The sequence below is a fragment of the Geotrypetes seraphini genome, chromosome 9, assembly GCF_902459505.1.
Source record: "Geotrypetes seraphini chromosome 9, aGeoSer1.1, whole genome shotgun sequence".
Classification (NCBI taxonomy): Eukaryota; Metazoa; Chordata; class Amphibia; order Gymnophiona; family Dermophiidae; genus Geotrypetes; species Geotrypetes seraphini.
In genome coordinates this window covers 23460942-23474229 of record NC_047092.1, presented here as the reverse complement: position 1 = coordinate 23474229, position 13288 = coordinate 23460942, and the positions used below count along the sequence as shown (strand labels likewise).

At 41.4% G+C, this 13288-nt stretch overlaps 1 protein-coding gene across 4 annotated transcripts in view; it reads right to left on the bottom strand.

Moving 5' to 3' along the window:
• The window catches only part of CPT1B (carnitine palmitoyltransferase 1B), a 95380-nt gene that overhangs the window by 35462 nt on the left and 46630 nt on the right, over nucleotides 1–13288 (bottom strand). For all 4 annotated transcript variants that reach the window (XM_033958377.1, XM_033958376.1, XM_033958375.1 and 1 more), the window contains exons 6-9: nucleotides 7947–8084; nucleotides 7776–7853; nucleotides 6013–6120; nucleotides 1165–1249 (exon numbers count right to left, since the gene is read on the bottom strand). In XM_033958377.1, the coding sequence (XP_033814268.1) occupies nucleotides 1165–1249; nucleotides 6013–6120; nucleotides 7776–7853; nucleotides 7947–8084 (409 nt within the window). The remainder of the gene's footprint in view (nucleotides 1–1164; nucleotides 1250–6012; nucleotides 6121–7775; nucleotides 7854–7946; nucleotides 8085–13288) is intronic.

Sequence of the window (13288 nt, the reverse complement as noted above, 5' to 3'; positions counted from 1 at the left end):
AAGATGTGCGGAGAATCGAGTCGGTTCAGCGAATTACCACCAGGATGGTCTCGGGACTCAAGAACCTCCCATATGAGGAAAGACTGAATAAACTGCAGCTATACTCGCTCGAAGAACGTAGAGAGAGGGGGGACATGATTGAGACGTTTAAATATATCACGGGCCGCATCGAGGTGGAAGACGATATATTCTTTCTTAAAGGACCTTCAACCACAAGAGGTCATCCGCTGAAAATCAAAGGTGGGCAATTTCATGGCGACACCAGGAAGTATTTCTTCACCGAAAGGGTGGTCGATCATTGAAATGAACTTCCACTGCAGGTGATTAACGCCAGCACCGTGCTCGATTTTAAAAAGAAATGGGATATGCATGTGGGATCTCTAGCGGGGTGAAGTCTGGGGGTGGGTCATTAGCGTGGGCAGACTTGATGGGCTACAGCCCTTTTCTGCCGTCATATTCTATGTTTCTATGAATATGTACTGTTATGCAGAGGTGAGCTGCCATTGACTATGAAGCCACAGTAGACAAGTACGAGCAATGCCAGGACTCATGAATAAGCCCAAAATGCTCATCACTAGCATGGAACCTAGCACAGAAAGGCCACATTCATGGCTTCAACAGTGAATATAGGCGAGTACTGCCACTGCAGCATAAATACTCTCCAAAACACATTTCTCTTCACTCATCTCACACACACTGAGGAGCAACTATCACAGGAGCCTTTTGGCAATTATCACTTTTGGATCCCTGAGGAAGGAGCGTTATTCGAAACATGGACCGTGTCGGGTCCTGGTTTCTCAGCAATGTGAACCATTCTTTGGAAACAACATTTTATTGACTTTAATAAAGCTCCTGTATCCTTTACATACATATATATATATATATATTCTGAAGAATAACTTGAATAGCTGAGTACTGCTGTTTTAAGTTACTATTTCTGAAATCTCATTTTGCATTGGGGCTGAATCTGAAAAATGGGGCATCTAAGTCTGAATGCTAACATGTCCTTAGTATTTTACAAAAAGCTCTACTGAAACTAGTTTCCTCTGTAACTAGCCTAGCACCCAACATGAGATACAGGTATATTTTTAACCCAGGGAGGCGAGAGACTATGTAGTCTGCTAGAACAGATATATGTTTTTTCTTTTCTCCTTCTTTACTTACCTCTTTCAATTCCAGGAACTCGTGTAGTATTAAATGTTCTCTCCATCTGAGAAGAACACATTGGTACAAGTCCAAGAGCCATTGCCTGGAACACAGTAAGTAGTTATCAAACTACATACACTTTACCAATCTCACATACCATGGCAAGAGAGATTGTTATCACATTCAAAACACCATTATCCAAACTATACACATTAACTTCCTCTCCATCTATGGTAAAACAACAATTATAAATATCAGAGGACAAGTGAAGTTGAAGTTCAGTCACCTTTATTATAGAACTATAACCAGCTATATACATTACTGGCCATCTAGAAAATTGTAGCCTCATATTTTCTTGTCTGTCAGCCCATATTGCATTACAGATGCACATCCAAATTGGTGTTCTTGCTAGTTATTCACAAAAGAGTTTTGATCCCCAAAGGCAGAAAAGCAGTTACTTACCATAGCAGGTGTTATCCAGGGACAGCAGGCAGATATTCTCACATGTGTGTGGGTGACATCACCCAAGGAGCCCGGTACGGACAGCGCTAAAGTGTATCGCCACTTTAAGCTTTAGCAAAGCTTCAAGACTGCCCGCACTGTGCAAGTGCCTTCCTGCCAGACGTCAGCTCATGTTCCTCAGTTCCATAAGCAAGCTAAGAAGCCAACTGGGGAGGAGGAAGGGATGTGAGAATATCGGTTCATAGACAACGGCGCGAAAGACAAAGGCGCGCCAGGACAATTGAGCGCAGCGCGGAGGCGCGCGCCGCTCTAAATTACTGTTTTTAGGGGCTCCGACGGGGGGGGTTTTGTTGGGGAACCCCCCCACTTTACTTAATAGACATCGCGCCGGCGTTATGGGGGGTTTGGGGGGGTTGTAACCCTCCACATTTTACTGTAAACTTAACTTTTTCCCTAAAAACAGGGAAAAAGTTAAGTTTTCAGTAAAATGTGGGGGGTTACAACCCCCCACAACGCGGCGCAATGTCCCACGCCCCCCCCCCCCCCGTCGGAGCCCTAAAAACAGTAATTTAGAGTGGTGCGCCTCCGCGCTGCGCTCAATTGTCTGGGCGCGCCTTTGTCCCGGCGCGCTTTTGACCTGACACTGAGAATATCTGCCTGCTGTCCTTGGATAATACGTGTTATGGTAAGTAACCATGCTTTATTCCAGGACAAGCAGGCAGCATATTCTCACACTTGGGACTCCCTAGCTTAACTGAAAGGGATGGAGGGAGAGTTGGCCTTCAAGAAGAAAATTAATTTTGTAGCACTGCTTGGCTGAACCGACCATCTTGCCTGGAATAGTTTTCTAGACAGTAGTGAGATGTAAACGTTTGAATTGAAGACCAAGTAGCTGCTTTGCAATTATCTTCAATGGGAGTGGAACACAAAAAGGATACTGATGCTGCCATGGCTTGGACTTTGTGTGCTGTAACATGTCCCTCGTGTGGCAACCCAGCCTGAGCATAGCAAAAAGAAATGCAGGCAGCTGACCATGTGGAAATAGTTTGTTTGGTTACAGGGTTGAAAGGTTAGGGTTTGTTTGGTTAGGGTTGAAAGAGATGAACAGTTGAGGTGAAGACCTGTGTGGCTTAGTCCTTTGTAAATAGTAAGCCAAGGCACGTTTACAGTTCAAAGTGTGAAGAGCTGTTTCCCCAGGATGAGAATGAGGCTTTGGAAAGAAAACAGGTAGCACAATGAATTAAGGTGAAAGCCTGTGACTACTTTTGGAAGGAATTTAGGATGAGTTCCAAGGACCACCTTGTCATGATGAAATACTGTATAAGGTGGGTCACAAACTAGCGCTTGAAGTTCACTCGCTTATCAAGCTGAGGTGACACAGATCAAGAAGACTACTTTCCAAGATACTTAAGATGAGTAGTTGCAAGAGGTTCAAATGGAGGCTTCATCAGAATGGTGAGAACTACATTCAGATCCCAAACAACTGGAGATGGTTTGAGGGGAGGTTTTGAGATCAAGAGTCCTTTAATAAACTGGGAAATTAGTAGATGAGTAGCTAGAGATTTATTATTGAAAGGGGCATGGTATGGACTTATATCACTGAAGTGAACTTTGAAAGAAGTGGTTTTAAGCCCAGAATTGGAAAGGTGCAGAAGGAATGGAGGACATTGTAGGATCCAAGTTATGGTGATCACACCATGTGTTAAAACGTAGCTACTTGAGTTGATAGCATTGCTGACTAGGTTTTCTGGAAGCCGCTATAATGGCTTGAACTGAGGCAGAGAGATTAAAATCTTCTGAGCTCAAGTTGAGAGTAGGTGTTAGGTGTAGAGACTGCAGGCTGGGATGTAAAAGAGAACCTTCATTGAGTAAGCAGAGATGGAAAGATCTGTAATGGAACCAAGGTTGTCTGGGCTACCAAGGAGCTATGAGAATCATGATAGCTGGTTCTCACTTAAATTTGAATAATGGAATAATGGTCTTTAGAATAAGAGGTATTGGTGGAAACGCGTATAGGAACTTATGTGACCTGAAGAAATGCATCTGCTTCCAGATGAGGGGAGAACTGTCTGGAGCAGAATTGAGGTAACTTGTGATTGTGAGGAGATGCAAACAGGTCTATCTGAGGAGTCCCCCAAATTGAGAAGATGTGGAACAAGAACTTGGAATTATTTTTTTTTTTACCAGGGACATTAGATCATTTACTTTATTATTGTCCCTATATTAAGTTATTTTGGAATTCAATCTGGTCTCAAGTAAACTCATTATTGGAAAATCATGTTGCGCTTTCCTATGATACTGTTTTATTCGGTATGGCTATGAGAAAGAAGAGTCAAATATCATCACATAACAACAAACTTATTAGTCATGACAGGGGTTGCCATTCAACATATTACCAATAATTGGAAAAATTACAGGAATCTTAATTACACATTCTGGTGTAATTCATTATGCCATATTTTTAAGATGGAAAGAGCAATAGCAGTACAAAAAGGGACATATAATAACTTTGTAAAGATATGGGGGCCATTGGCAAAATATTGTGATGAATAGTCATTAATTCTTTTCCTTTTCTTTCTTAGTTGTATTTAGCACAATCAAGGGGGGAGGGTGAAGTTGGGAATAATTTTATAGGATATGTTATAATATGTTATATAACACGTGTATATTTCTATTTCGGTTGGGTGGGGGTTATTACATTACTAGATTTTTATGTGTTAGATATTATAGTACTATATTGGAATTACTTTTTGTGCACTTATTGTTCAATTTGAAAATGAATAAAGATTTTAAAAAACCCAACAAACAAGACCTTGGAATTGAAAGTTCACTCATGTGGCTGAAGAAATTTGCTGAGCCAGTCAGCCAGAGCATTCTGCTTACCTTGCTCATATACTGCCTTGAGGAAGATACTTCAAGAAATTGCCCATTATCCAAGTGATATTGTATGTGTTTAAATGTTGTTTTCTGGCACACTTGTTATAAGATGTAAAAATGAATAAAGAATTTAAAATCAAGAAATTGCCCATTTCCAAATATGAAGGGCTTCCAGACATACAAGAAGAGAGCCTGTTCCCCCTTGTTTGCTGATGTAGTACACTGCCACTTGATTGTCTGTTCTGACAAGGACGACTTTGGTTGAGAAGACTGTCCTGAAATGTTTTTAGAGTATTGCTAATTGCCTGAAGCTCTATCAGGATGATGTGGAGGAGTGTTCTCTCTCGAACAAACCAAACTCCCTGAGTCCGCAGACTGTCTAGGTAAGCTCCCCATGTGAGTATTCAATGATGTAGAGGAATGTGGAACAGCAAACCTCTGGATAAATTTGCTGGTCATAAATAATATTGGAGAGATTGATGACGAGGCAAAGAGATCCTGATCTGCTGGGATAGCGGATCAGTGGTTTGAGACAACTGAGATGCTAGATTCCTTTGAGGTGGTCTGAGAAGGAGCCGGGTAAAGGTGGTCACAGGAACTGTGGATGCCAGGTGTCCCAGGAGAGACATTTGTCTTGCTGAAATTTTCTGAAGAGTAGACATATGATTGCAAAGTTAAGCAAGGTGACTTGTCTCCGCTGGGGCAAGTAAACTCGTAAAAGATTGGTGCCGAGTACGGCTCCTATATACTCCAATATCTGAGCTGGATGGAGATGAGGCACATAAGAAATCTGTTTGCACAGAAGTGGAGTGTTTTTCTGACCTATAATAAGTGAACTTAATATAAAAGCTACTGCTGAAAGCAAGTAAGTTCCACAGTATTATGTAAGGTCTTTTTTTCTCCACTTAAAAGTGTTATGATTGATTTGCCTCATTCTCAATAGAAGGGCATAGAGTTATATAGAGTATTTAGTGGTTATTTCTATCCTACCTGGTGTATATCCTTATTAGAATAATTGAGTCCCCATAGCTGAAATAGCTAGCAAGGGTGCTATCTGTGTGAGAAGGGAGGGTTATTTTAGTGATGGAGACACCCTGTCCATTGGAAAATGAATGGAATTTGTTTCATATAGTCCATCCAACAGCTTTTCGTTTGCAAAATGTCAGATGTGAAATCAATGGCCTAAATGTGAAAAGCTCAGCAAAACTTTGCTTATTCAAACTACCTAGTCTTGCTCGAATTATCAGTTTTATAAGCTTTCAAAATCATTTTCATTCATCATAACTATCATTTTCACTGCCATCAATATTACCACCATTGCCATCAAGGTCTCTCACCTTCACATCCATCATTATCTTCAGTCCCCTATCACCACTTGTAGTTTTCACCATCACCTTACATGTTTCACTATAATTTGCATCATGCTTAGAATACATCATTCAATTCTAAAACTTTGTTTGTTCTTAATATTATATTAAACTACTGAAACAAAAACGCATGACTAATGCAATTACATAGCAGACTCACAGGTGCTATTTGTTCCCGATCTAGTTTGCGACGATACATAATGAAGGCATGGACAGCATTCCCAGCCCGTGCAGCCTGACAGGAGGAGGGAGTTGCATACAAAAAATCCTTTAAGATAGAGAAATATAATATTAGGTCTTATCAATTAACACAGCACCACCCCCCCCCCCAAAAAAAAAAAAAAAAAAGGGATCAAAAGATGTAATGAAATTTTTGTTAAAATAAACTATGAATTTCACAACTTTAGTAATCTTTTAACATACGAATCAACTGGCTGTAGATTTGGCCGACGAGGTTGATCCACGCCTAGATTACCCTACTGGATGCATAGTCTGTAATGCGATAGAAGACCAAGATCTTTGTTAAGTCCTGTCTGGAATTAACAATTTTATCGTCTTGCTTTTCTTACAGAATGCAGTTGGAAAGTTAGAGCTGGGGTGGGATACAATTCTCCAACTGAGCACTACCATTTTTGCACCCTGAAGACAGAGTAAAAGCTTATTCTATAAATACCTGGTAGTGGTGCACCCACAGTTAAACCAGTCACAGAGCTAGTGTTAACTGCAGGGGCCTAAATGCATCAGAGGATGTACATCACTTACAGTATTCTATAAGTTATGCATGTAAAATGGGAGCCCAGCCCATATGTACATCCAGACGTACCAATACAGAATTAGGCACGCCAGTGGTATTTTTACAGGTAAATGCACACTTAAAAGGCATGAATGCTAATATTCTAGACATTTATACCCACAAGTGGCACCTAAATCAAGGTGTCCAAATCATAGGACTTGCTCTTCATATGTTTTTATGCTATGTGACAAGCCCAAGAACGAATCAAACCTAGAACCAGTTAGCAAACCCTATGTGCAATTGAACAGTAAGAGGGTTTTACTAAACAAACTCATTTAATGGTGGATAATTCCTTGTTTTTAAGAGCCAAAAGTATAAAAATAAAACAAATGCAGATTGCTGTCAGACCTCTTATACACATAAACATAAAATGCCAGTCTACTGCATCGTGATCCAACAAGCTGCTCCATGTCTATACAAGGGAACAAACATTGTCCAGTCTTAGTAAGGGTTGCTTTACATGAGTGAAAAAGATGTTTTATCAGTCCTCTGCAGATGGTATACACTGTCAATCCTCCACATCTTGCCAACATTAGATATACTCGAATATAAACCTAGATTTCTGGCCCATAAATGGGAGTCTCTGTTTATATTCAAGTATTAAAACTACTACTACTTATTTCTATAGCACTGCTAGATGTACAATAAATACATAAGAGACAATGCTCAATAGAGATTACAATCTAATTAAAAACAGACAAATAGGATAAATAAGGGTTAGGGAATTTCTCAAAGAGGGAATGATAAAACAGACATGGACCCACTGCAGGCCTCTTCCTGGGCCTACTTTAAGCCCTGCTGGTCCAATGGTGAACCAGGGCAAGAGTCAATCTTTGAGTGTGTGTGGGGGGGGGGAAGGTTACCTCGATTTATATTTGGATGGGTTTATATTCGAGTATATACTGTAATGCTTTCCATCTTGCTAGCTCTCATGCATGGCAGATCATACTATGCTATATTCTGTGTGTCCCTTAATTATGTTCCATATCTCAATCCCATAATATTATGCCTTTCTTCCTTAAATTCACTGTCCCCCTTTGCTTCTCTTTCAGTTTCTAGACAACCTTTCTCCTAGGGTATCTGCTGTTCCCTTCCTCAGCTATGACTTCAACTAGATCTCATCTACTTACCATAGCATAGTAGTTGCTGTTCACCATGATTGGTCCCCGACCACGAAGGTAGATATACTCCTCCCACCAGTCACTCACCTACCAATCAAAGATTAAAAAATCAAATATCTTCAACAGAAGTTTCATGCCAAGGAATGACAGACATCCTTTCCCAAGGAGGATTATACGTACATAGTTGGTAGCCCACCAAGATTTGAGGACAAGGTACCTCTGTAACCGAGGCCCTATCTTTTTCTGGAATGCTTTGGCCAGCTGTGCCATCTTGTCATACTCCTCATCATTAAGCAAAGGGCGCACAGATTCTAGGTACTAAGATCAATGCAAAAAAGGACAAAATCACATTATCATGAAACAGCATTAAAAGAAATATTCTATTTAAATCACAATTCACATGATATACTGTGTAACTACAAGCTGAGATTTCTGGGCCCATAAAAAAGCCCAGAAATTGGGTTCTTGGCTTATAGTTGAGTTGGCACATTTATCTGGTCCTCCTACCTCCACCTATGGCGACTGGCGTGTCACTCAATGCCTGACCAGTGACTGCCCACCGCAACCAGCTATCTCTCAACAGTGTGGCAAGGTCATAGCTAGAGCCATAAATATTTTAGAGAAAACAGGGAAAAGCAGAGTTAGCGAGTGCCTAGTGGGGCAACCTCTCTGATATGTTAGTCATTCATTTACATCTCCATCTGTGGTGCTCTGTCATCTTGTAAAGATGAGAGGGGCCAATTATTGCTCTACTTAAGAGTCTGTAATGAGACAGAAAACAAAGATCTTTGTTTAAGTCCTGTCTGAACTTAACTATTTTATCATTTTGATTTCTAAGGTCTTACATTCCTGGAATGTTAAGTTTTCTTTTAGTATTCTCACCATACTTGTAAAAGTCAATGATGCAGTGTTCTGGTTTTCGGAAGTGTTGTCTAATAGAGGCAATATACTGCTGTCACTTTCTTATCACTCATCCTTCTTGGTTTTTCACCTTACCCACCCCTTCCCTCTTCCTGTGAGACTACTAGTGGAATGCTTTTAAACGTTTCACTTATATAGTCTGATATTTATCAACATTTGCTTATTTCTGATCTGAAGAAGGGTTACCTTTGAAAACTAATCAAAAATGCATTTAAGCTGAGAGAGTTCTCTTTTTGCATATCTATTCTATGATATTGTATTTTTCTGTTTTTAATTATGTACTTTTAACTGCTATGCTCATACTGTTAATAAAATTGTAAGTTTTATGTCAACCTATACACTGCCTTGAGTGAATTTCTTCATAAAAGGTTAATAAACTGCAACAATCATTTACAGTAAGCCCATTGTGATCACCATAAAAACACAGGGAGTGTATTTTTTAAAAGTTATTTGCAATTACTTGATTCTTCTTTGCTGAATTTATTCAGTGACCCCCAAGACAGAAATATATATGATAATAAACTGAGAATATTTTTGATGTCTCATACAAAAAAATATTCATGACCTATAAAAGATCTCATTCTGATGGCAGCCACTCTTATGTATATAAGTGTGGGCACCCACAACCCAGTTAGGTTTTCAAGATTTCCATAATGAATATGCAGGAGACTGATTTTGCATTGCACTGCTTCCATTGCATGCAAATATATCTCATGCATATTTGTTGTAGAAATCTTGAAAATCCAACTGGGTTGTGGCCCTGCGGGAGACTGATTTTCATTGCACTGTTTCCATTGCATGCAAATGGATCTCATGCATATTTGTTGTAGGAATCTTGAAAACAAAACTGGGTTGTGGCCCTGCAGGAGACTGATTTGCATTGCACTGCTTCCATTGCATGCAAATGGATCTCATGCATATTCGTTGTAGGAATCTTGAAAACAAAACTGGGTTGTGGTCCTGCAGGAGACTGATTTGCATTGCACTGTTTCCATTGCATGCAAATGGATCTCATGCATATTTGTCGTAGGAATCTTGAAGGGTGTGGCCCTTGGACTGTGGTTCCTACCCCCTGGTTCTAGCATGTATTGTAAAATGTATTTCTGTTAAACTGTGTTCTATTGTTGGACAACAAACAAAATTCCCATGGGCTCTTTTTTGTATACAGCACATGTTGGTCAGTGGCGTTGCTTTGTAAAAAGAGCCTAATGTGTTACAAAAGGGTTTTTTAGTGAGTTATAGGAAGCTACTCTTCATAAGAAACATTGAAATAATAGCAACTACTCTTTGAGTGAGCAGTATCTTTAATATTAAAATAGTAGGGCAAGAGGCTCCTTTTTTATTGTTTGTTTTTGGGTGGTTGTTTTTTTAAATTTACGGAAGATTTTATTGAAACCCAAGGTCAATACAAAAATGCTGAAAAAAACCCAGACAAAACCAACCAGAAAAACAGAACAATATCAACACTTCAGTGTCAAGTCATTCCGGATTAAACAAGATCTCAAATAATAATCACTTGCGGAACAGGCAGACCTCGAGTTACAAACGCCCAACGTAAGTATGATTCGTACTTCAGAACAACATGGCTTCATTTGATTTCACTGAGCAGTATTTCCAGTGGCATAGACTCCTACACTTCTCCTACAGCAGATTCAGGAATGATGCATGGCCACCTTAAGAACAGTGTGGTTGTGCATGCTGTACCTTACAGGGAACACTGGGAGGGACAGTTGGCCCTTTTGCCAGCTGGGAGCAAAGGTAAGCAGCAAGAATTTTAAAATCTACAAATCTGACTTAAGAACAGCTTTAAAAACTTAACTTGTTGTTAACCTGGGGACTGCCCGTACTTCCAAATGTTTTGGAAGTAATTACAAAAAGAAAAACATAGAACCCCACCTTCCCCTACAAATTCCCCTATAGAATTGTAAGTGGTGCATAGCATCAAGGACTGTGTGCCAATAAAAAAAGGGGTTACGGAGTGCAACTAAACACTCCATATCACAGATGAACCAGTGTTTTGTAATCCAAGCGGTTAAGATGGTGTTTCACGTCTCTTCCAGTGTTTAGCCAAATTCAGCCGGGCCGCATGACAAGCTTGTCAAACCATAAGGACTGTTTGCAAGTTAAATCACGTAATTTTGTCCCAAACAGAAAGATTGCAGGGTGCCACCGAACAGGCCATCCTATCCAACTCAGCAAACGAGAATGGACAGATCGCCAGTATGCCTGTGCTTTACGACACGTCCACCACAAGGCATCCCCTCCAGCAGTTAGGAGAAAAATTGGGAAAGATATGATGCAATCTAGCAGGAGTAAAATACCAATGATATACAACTTTAATAGCATTTTCCTTCAGGGCAACAGCAACAAATGATTTTAACAAAGCTTTCTCAATCACCTTCCAATCAACCTCAGTAACGGACACCCCCAACTCCCGATTCCAATTTGTTCTATGAAGAAAAAAGGGGGAGTGTGAGATGCTAAATATTTATATAAACAGTCTGACAGACAGATAAATGCATTCTACAAATTAAAAAATAAAAAGAGGACTTTTCTGAATTTTTACTAATTCATTATCAAGCCCATACAACCTTGATACGGTTTTGTTTGGAATGAGTATGAGGGCTAAGTGCCAAATATCTGCCGCGAACAATAAGCTTCTGATAATTCTTACGGGTGTGGCGATCCAACAGATAACATATAACTGGAAAAACTGCTCTAGATTGAATTATAGTTTCTGGTGGAATTCAGTATGTCATCTATATAAGATGGAAAGACTGCTTGCAATTAGAGAGCTGCACGGGAACGGGGATGACGGGAATCCCGCGGGACCCGCGGGTTCCCCCTTTGGGTCACGGGGATCCCGTGGGGACGCCCCCTAGGGTCGCGGGGATCCCGTGGGGACACCTCCGAGGGTCGCGGGGTTCCTGCGGGGTTGGATCGCAGCGGGGTTGGTCGAGCCGCGAGGGTAGTCTCCTTCTCCTTACCTGCCCTGTCGCAGCACACATCCGAACGGAAATCTTCCCGATGTCAGCGCTGACGTCGGAGGGAGGGCTTAAGCAAAGCCCTCCCTTCCTCCGACTTCAGCGCTGACATCAGGAAGACTTCCGGTCGGCTGTGTGCGGCAGGGCAGGTAGGAAGAAGGCAATGGCGTACGAAAGAGGGGGGAGGGGGCGGTCCGCAGCCGGTCAGGTCCCCCGATCGACCGACAACAGGCCCGGCCGACAAATCTCCCTGCCCTGTAGCCGCAAATCTAAATTACCTCTTACAGCAGCTTCACTACTTCAGCTGCTGTAAGAAGGTAATTTAGATTCGCGGCTACAGGACAGGGAGATTTGTCCGACCGGGCCTGTTCTGTTGTCGGTCGGGTGCAAAAGCGCCACAAAGGTGGAGGCAGGGAGGGAGGAAAGGTGGAGTGGAGAAGAAAAGACGCTTAAGGGGGGAGAAGGCCGCTGAAAGTACTGGGTAAGACAAAGGGGTGGAAAAGAACGCTGAAAGGACATGGGGTAAACGGGAGGAAGGGGGTGGAAGGACCCTGAAAGCACTGGGGAAGACAAAGGGGTGGAGAATGCCACTGAAAGGACATGGGGAAGACAGAGGGGGGAGAAGGCCGCTGAAAGGACATGGGGAAGGCAGAGAGGGGAGAAGGATGCTGCCTGACAGGACATGGGAAAGATGGTGGGGGAGAAGGACACTGAAAGGAAATGGGGAAGAGGGAATGGGAAGAAGACGCTGGCAGGGAAGAAGACAGAGGTGCCAGACTATGGGGGAAGCGGAGGGAAAAAGATGGGTGCCAGACCAATTTGGGAGGGGGGAGAAAGGGAGAGGCACAGTAACAGAACAAATGGAAGACACAGAGAGAAGAGAGGCAGTGGATGGAAGGAATTGAATGAGAACATGAAGAAAGCAGAAACCAGGCAATAAAGGTAGGAAAAAAATTATTATTATTTTTTTTTTTTTTGCTTAAGGATAAAGTAGTATATTAGTTGTGTTGATAAAAATTTATAAACATTAGAGGCTCTGGTAGAAACCCGTTTACAAAGTATGTATTCTTCCCAATTAATATTTCCAAATTAATAAAGTCTTTTTGCTTATTTTTAAATGGGTTTCTACCAGAGCCTTTAATTCAGTAGCATAATTAAATGAAATAACTATTTCTGTAGTTTATAGGGACAGGCGGGGACGTAGGGGATTCCTCGCGGGGACGGGTGGGGACGGAGGGGATTCCTCGCGGGGACGGGTGGGGACGGAGGGATTCCTCGCGGGGACGGGTGGGGACGGGTGGGAGTCCTCACGGGGACGGGTGGGACTTTGGCGGGGACGGGTGGGATTTCTGTCCCCGCGCAACTCTCTACTTGCAATACAAAATGGTTATTTTAATAAGTTCAAGGATGTGTGGAGGCCAGTAATAAGCTATTATAATGATTAATATTTTTTGTTTATTCTTTTTCCTTATGTGATAATTTTGGAAATAAGGGTGGGTGGGAGGGTTATGATAATTTAAGTATATATAAGTATTATAAAAATGTTAATTTACATATGATATATATTAATTGTATTTGATTATGAAAGGGGGTAGGGATTAAATTTTTCTTGGAAGA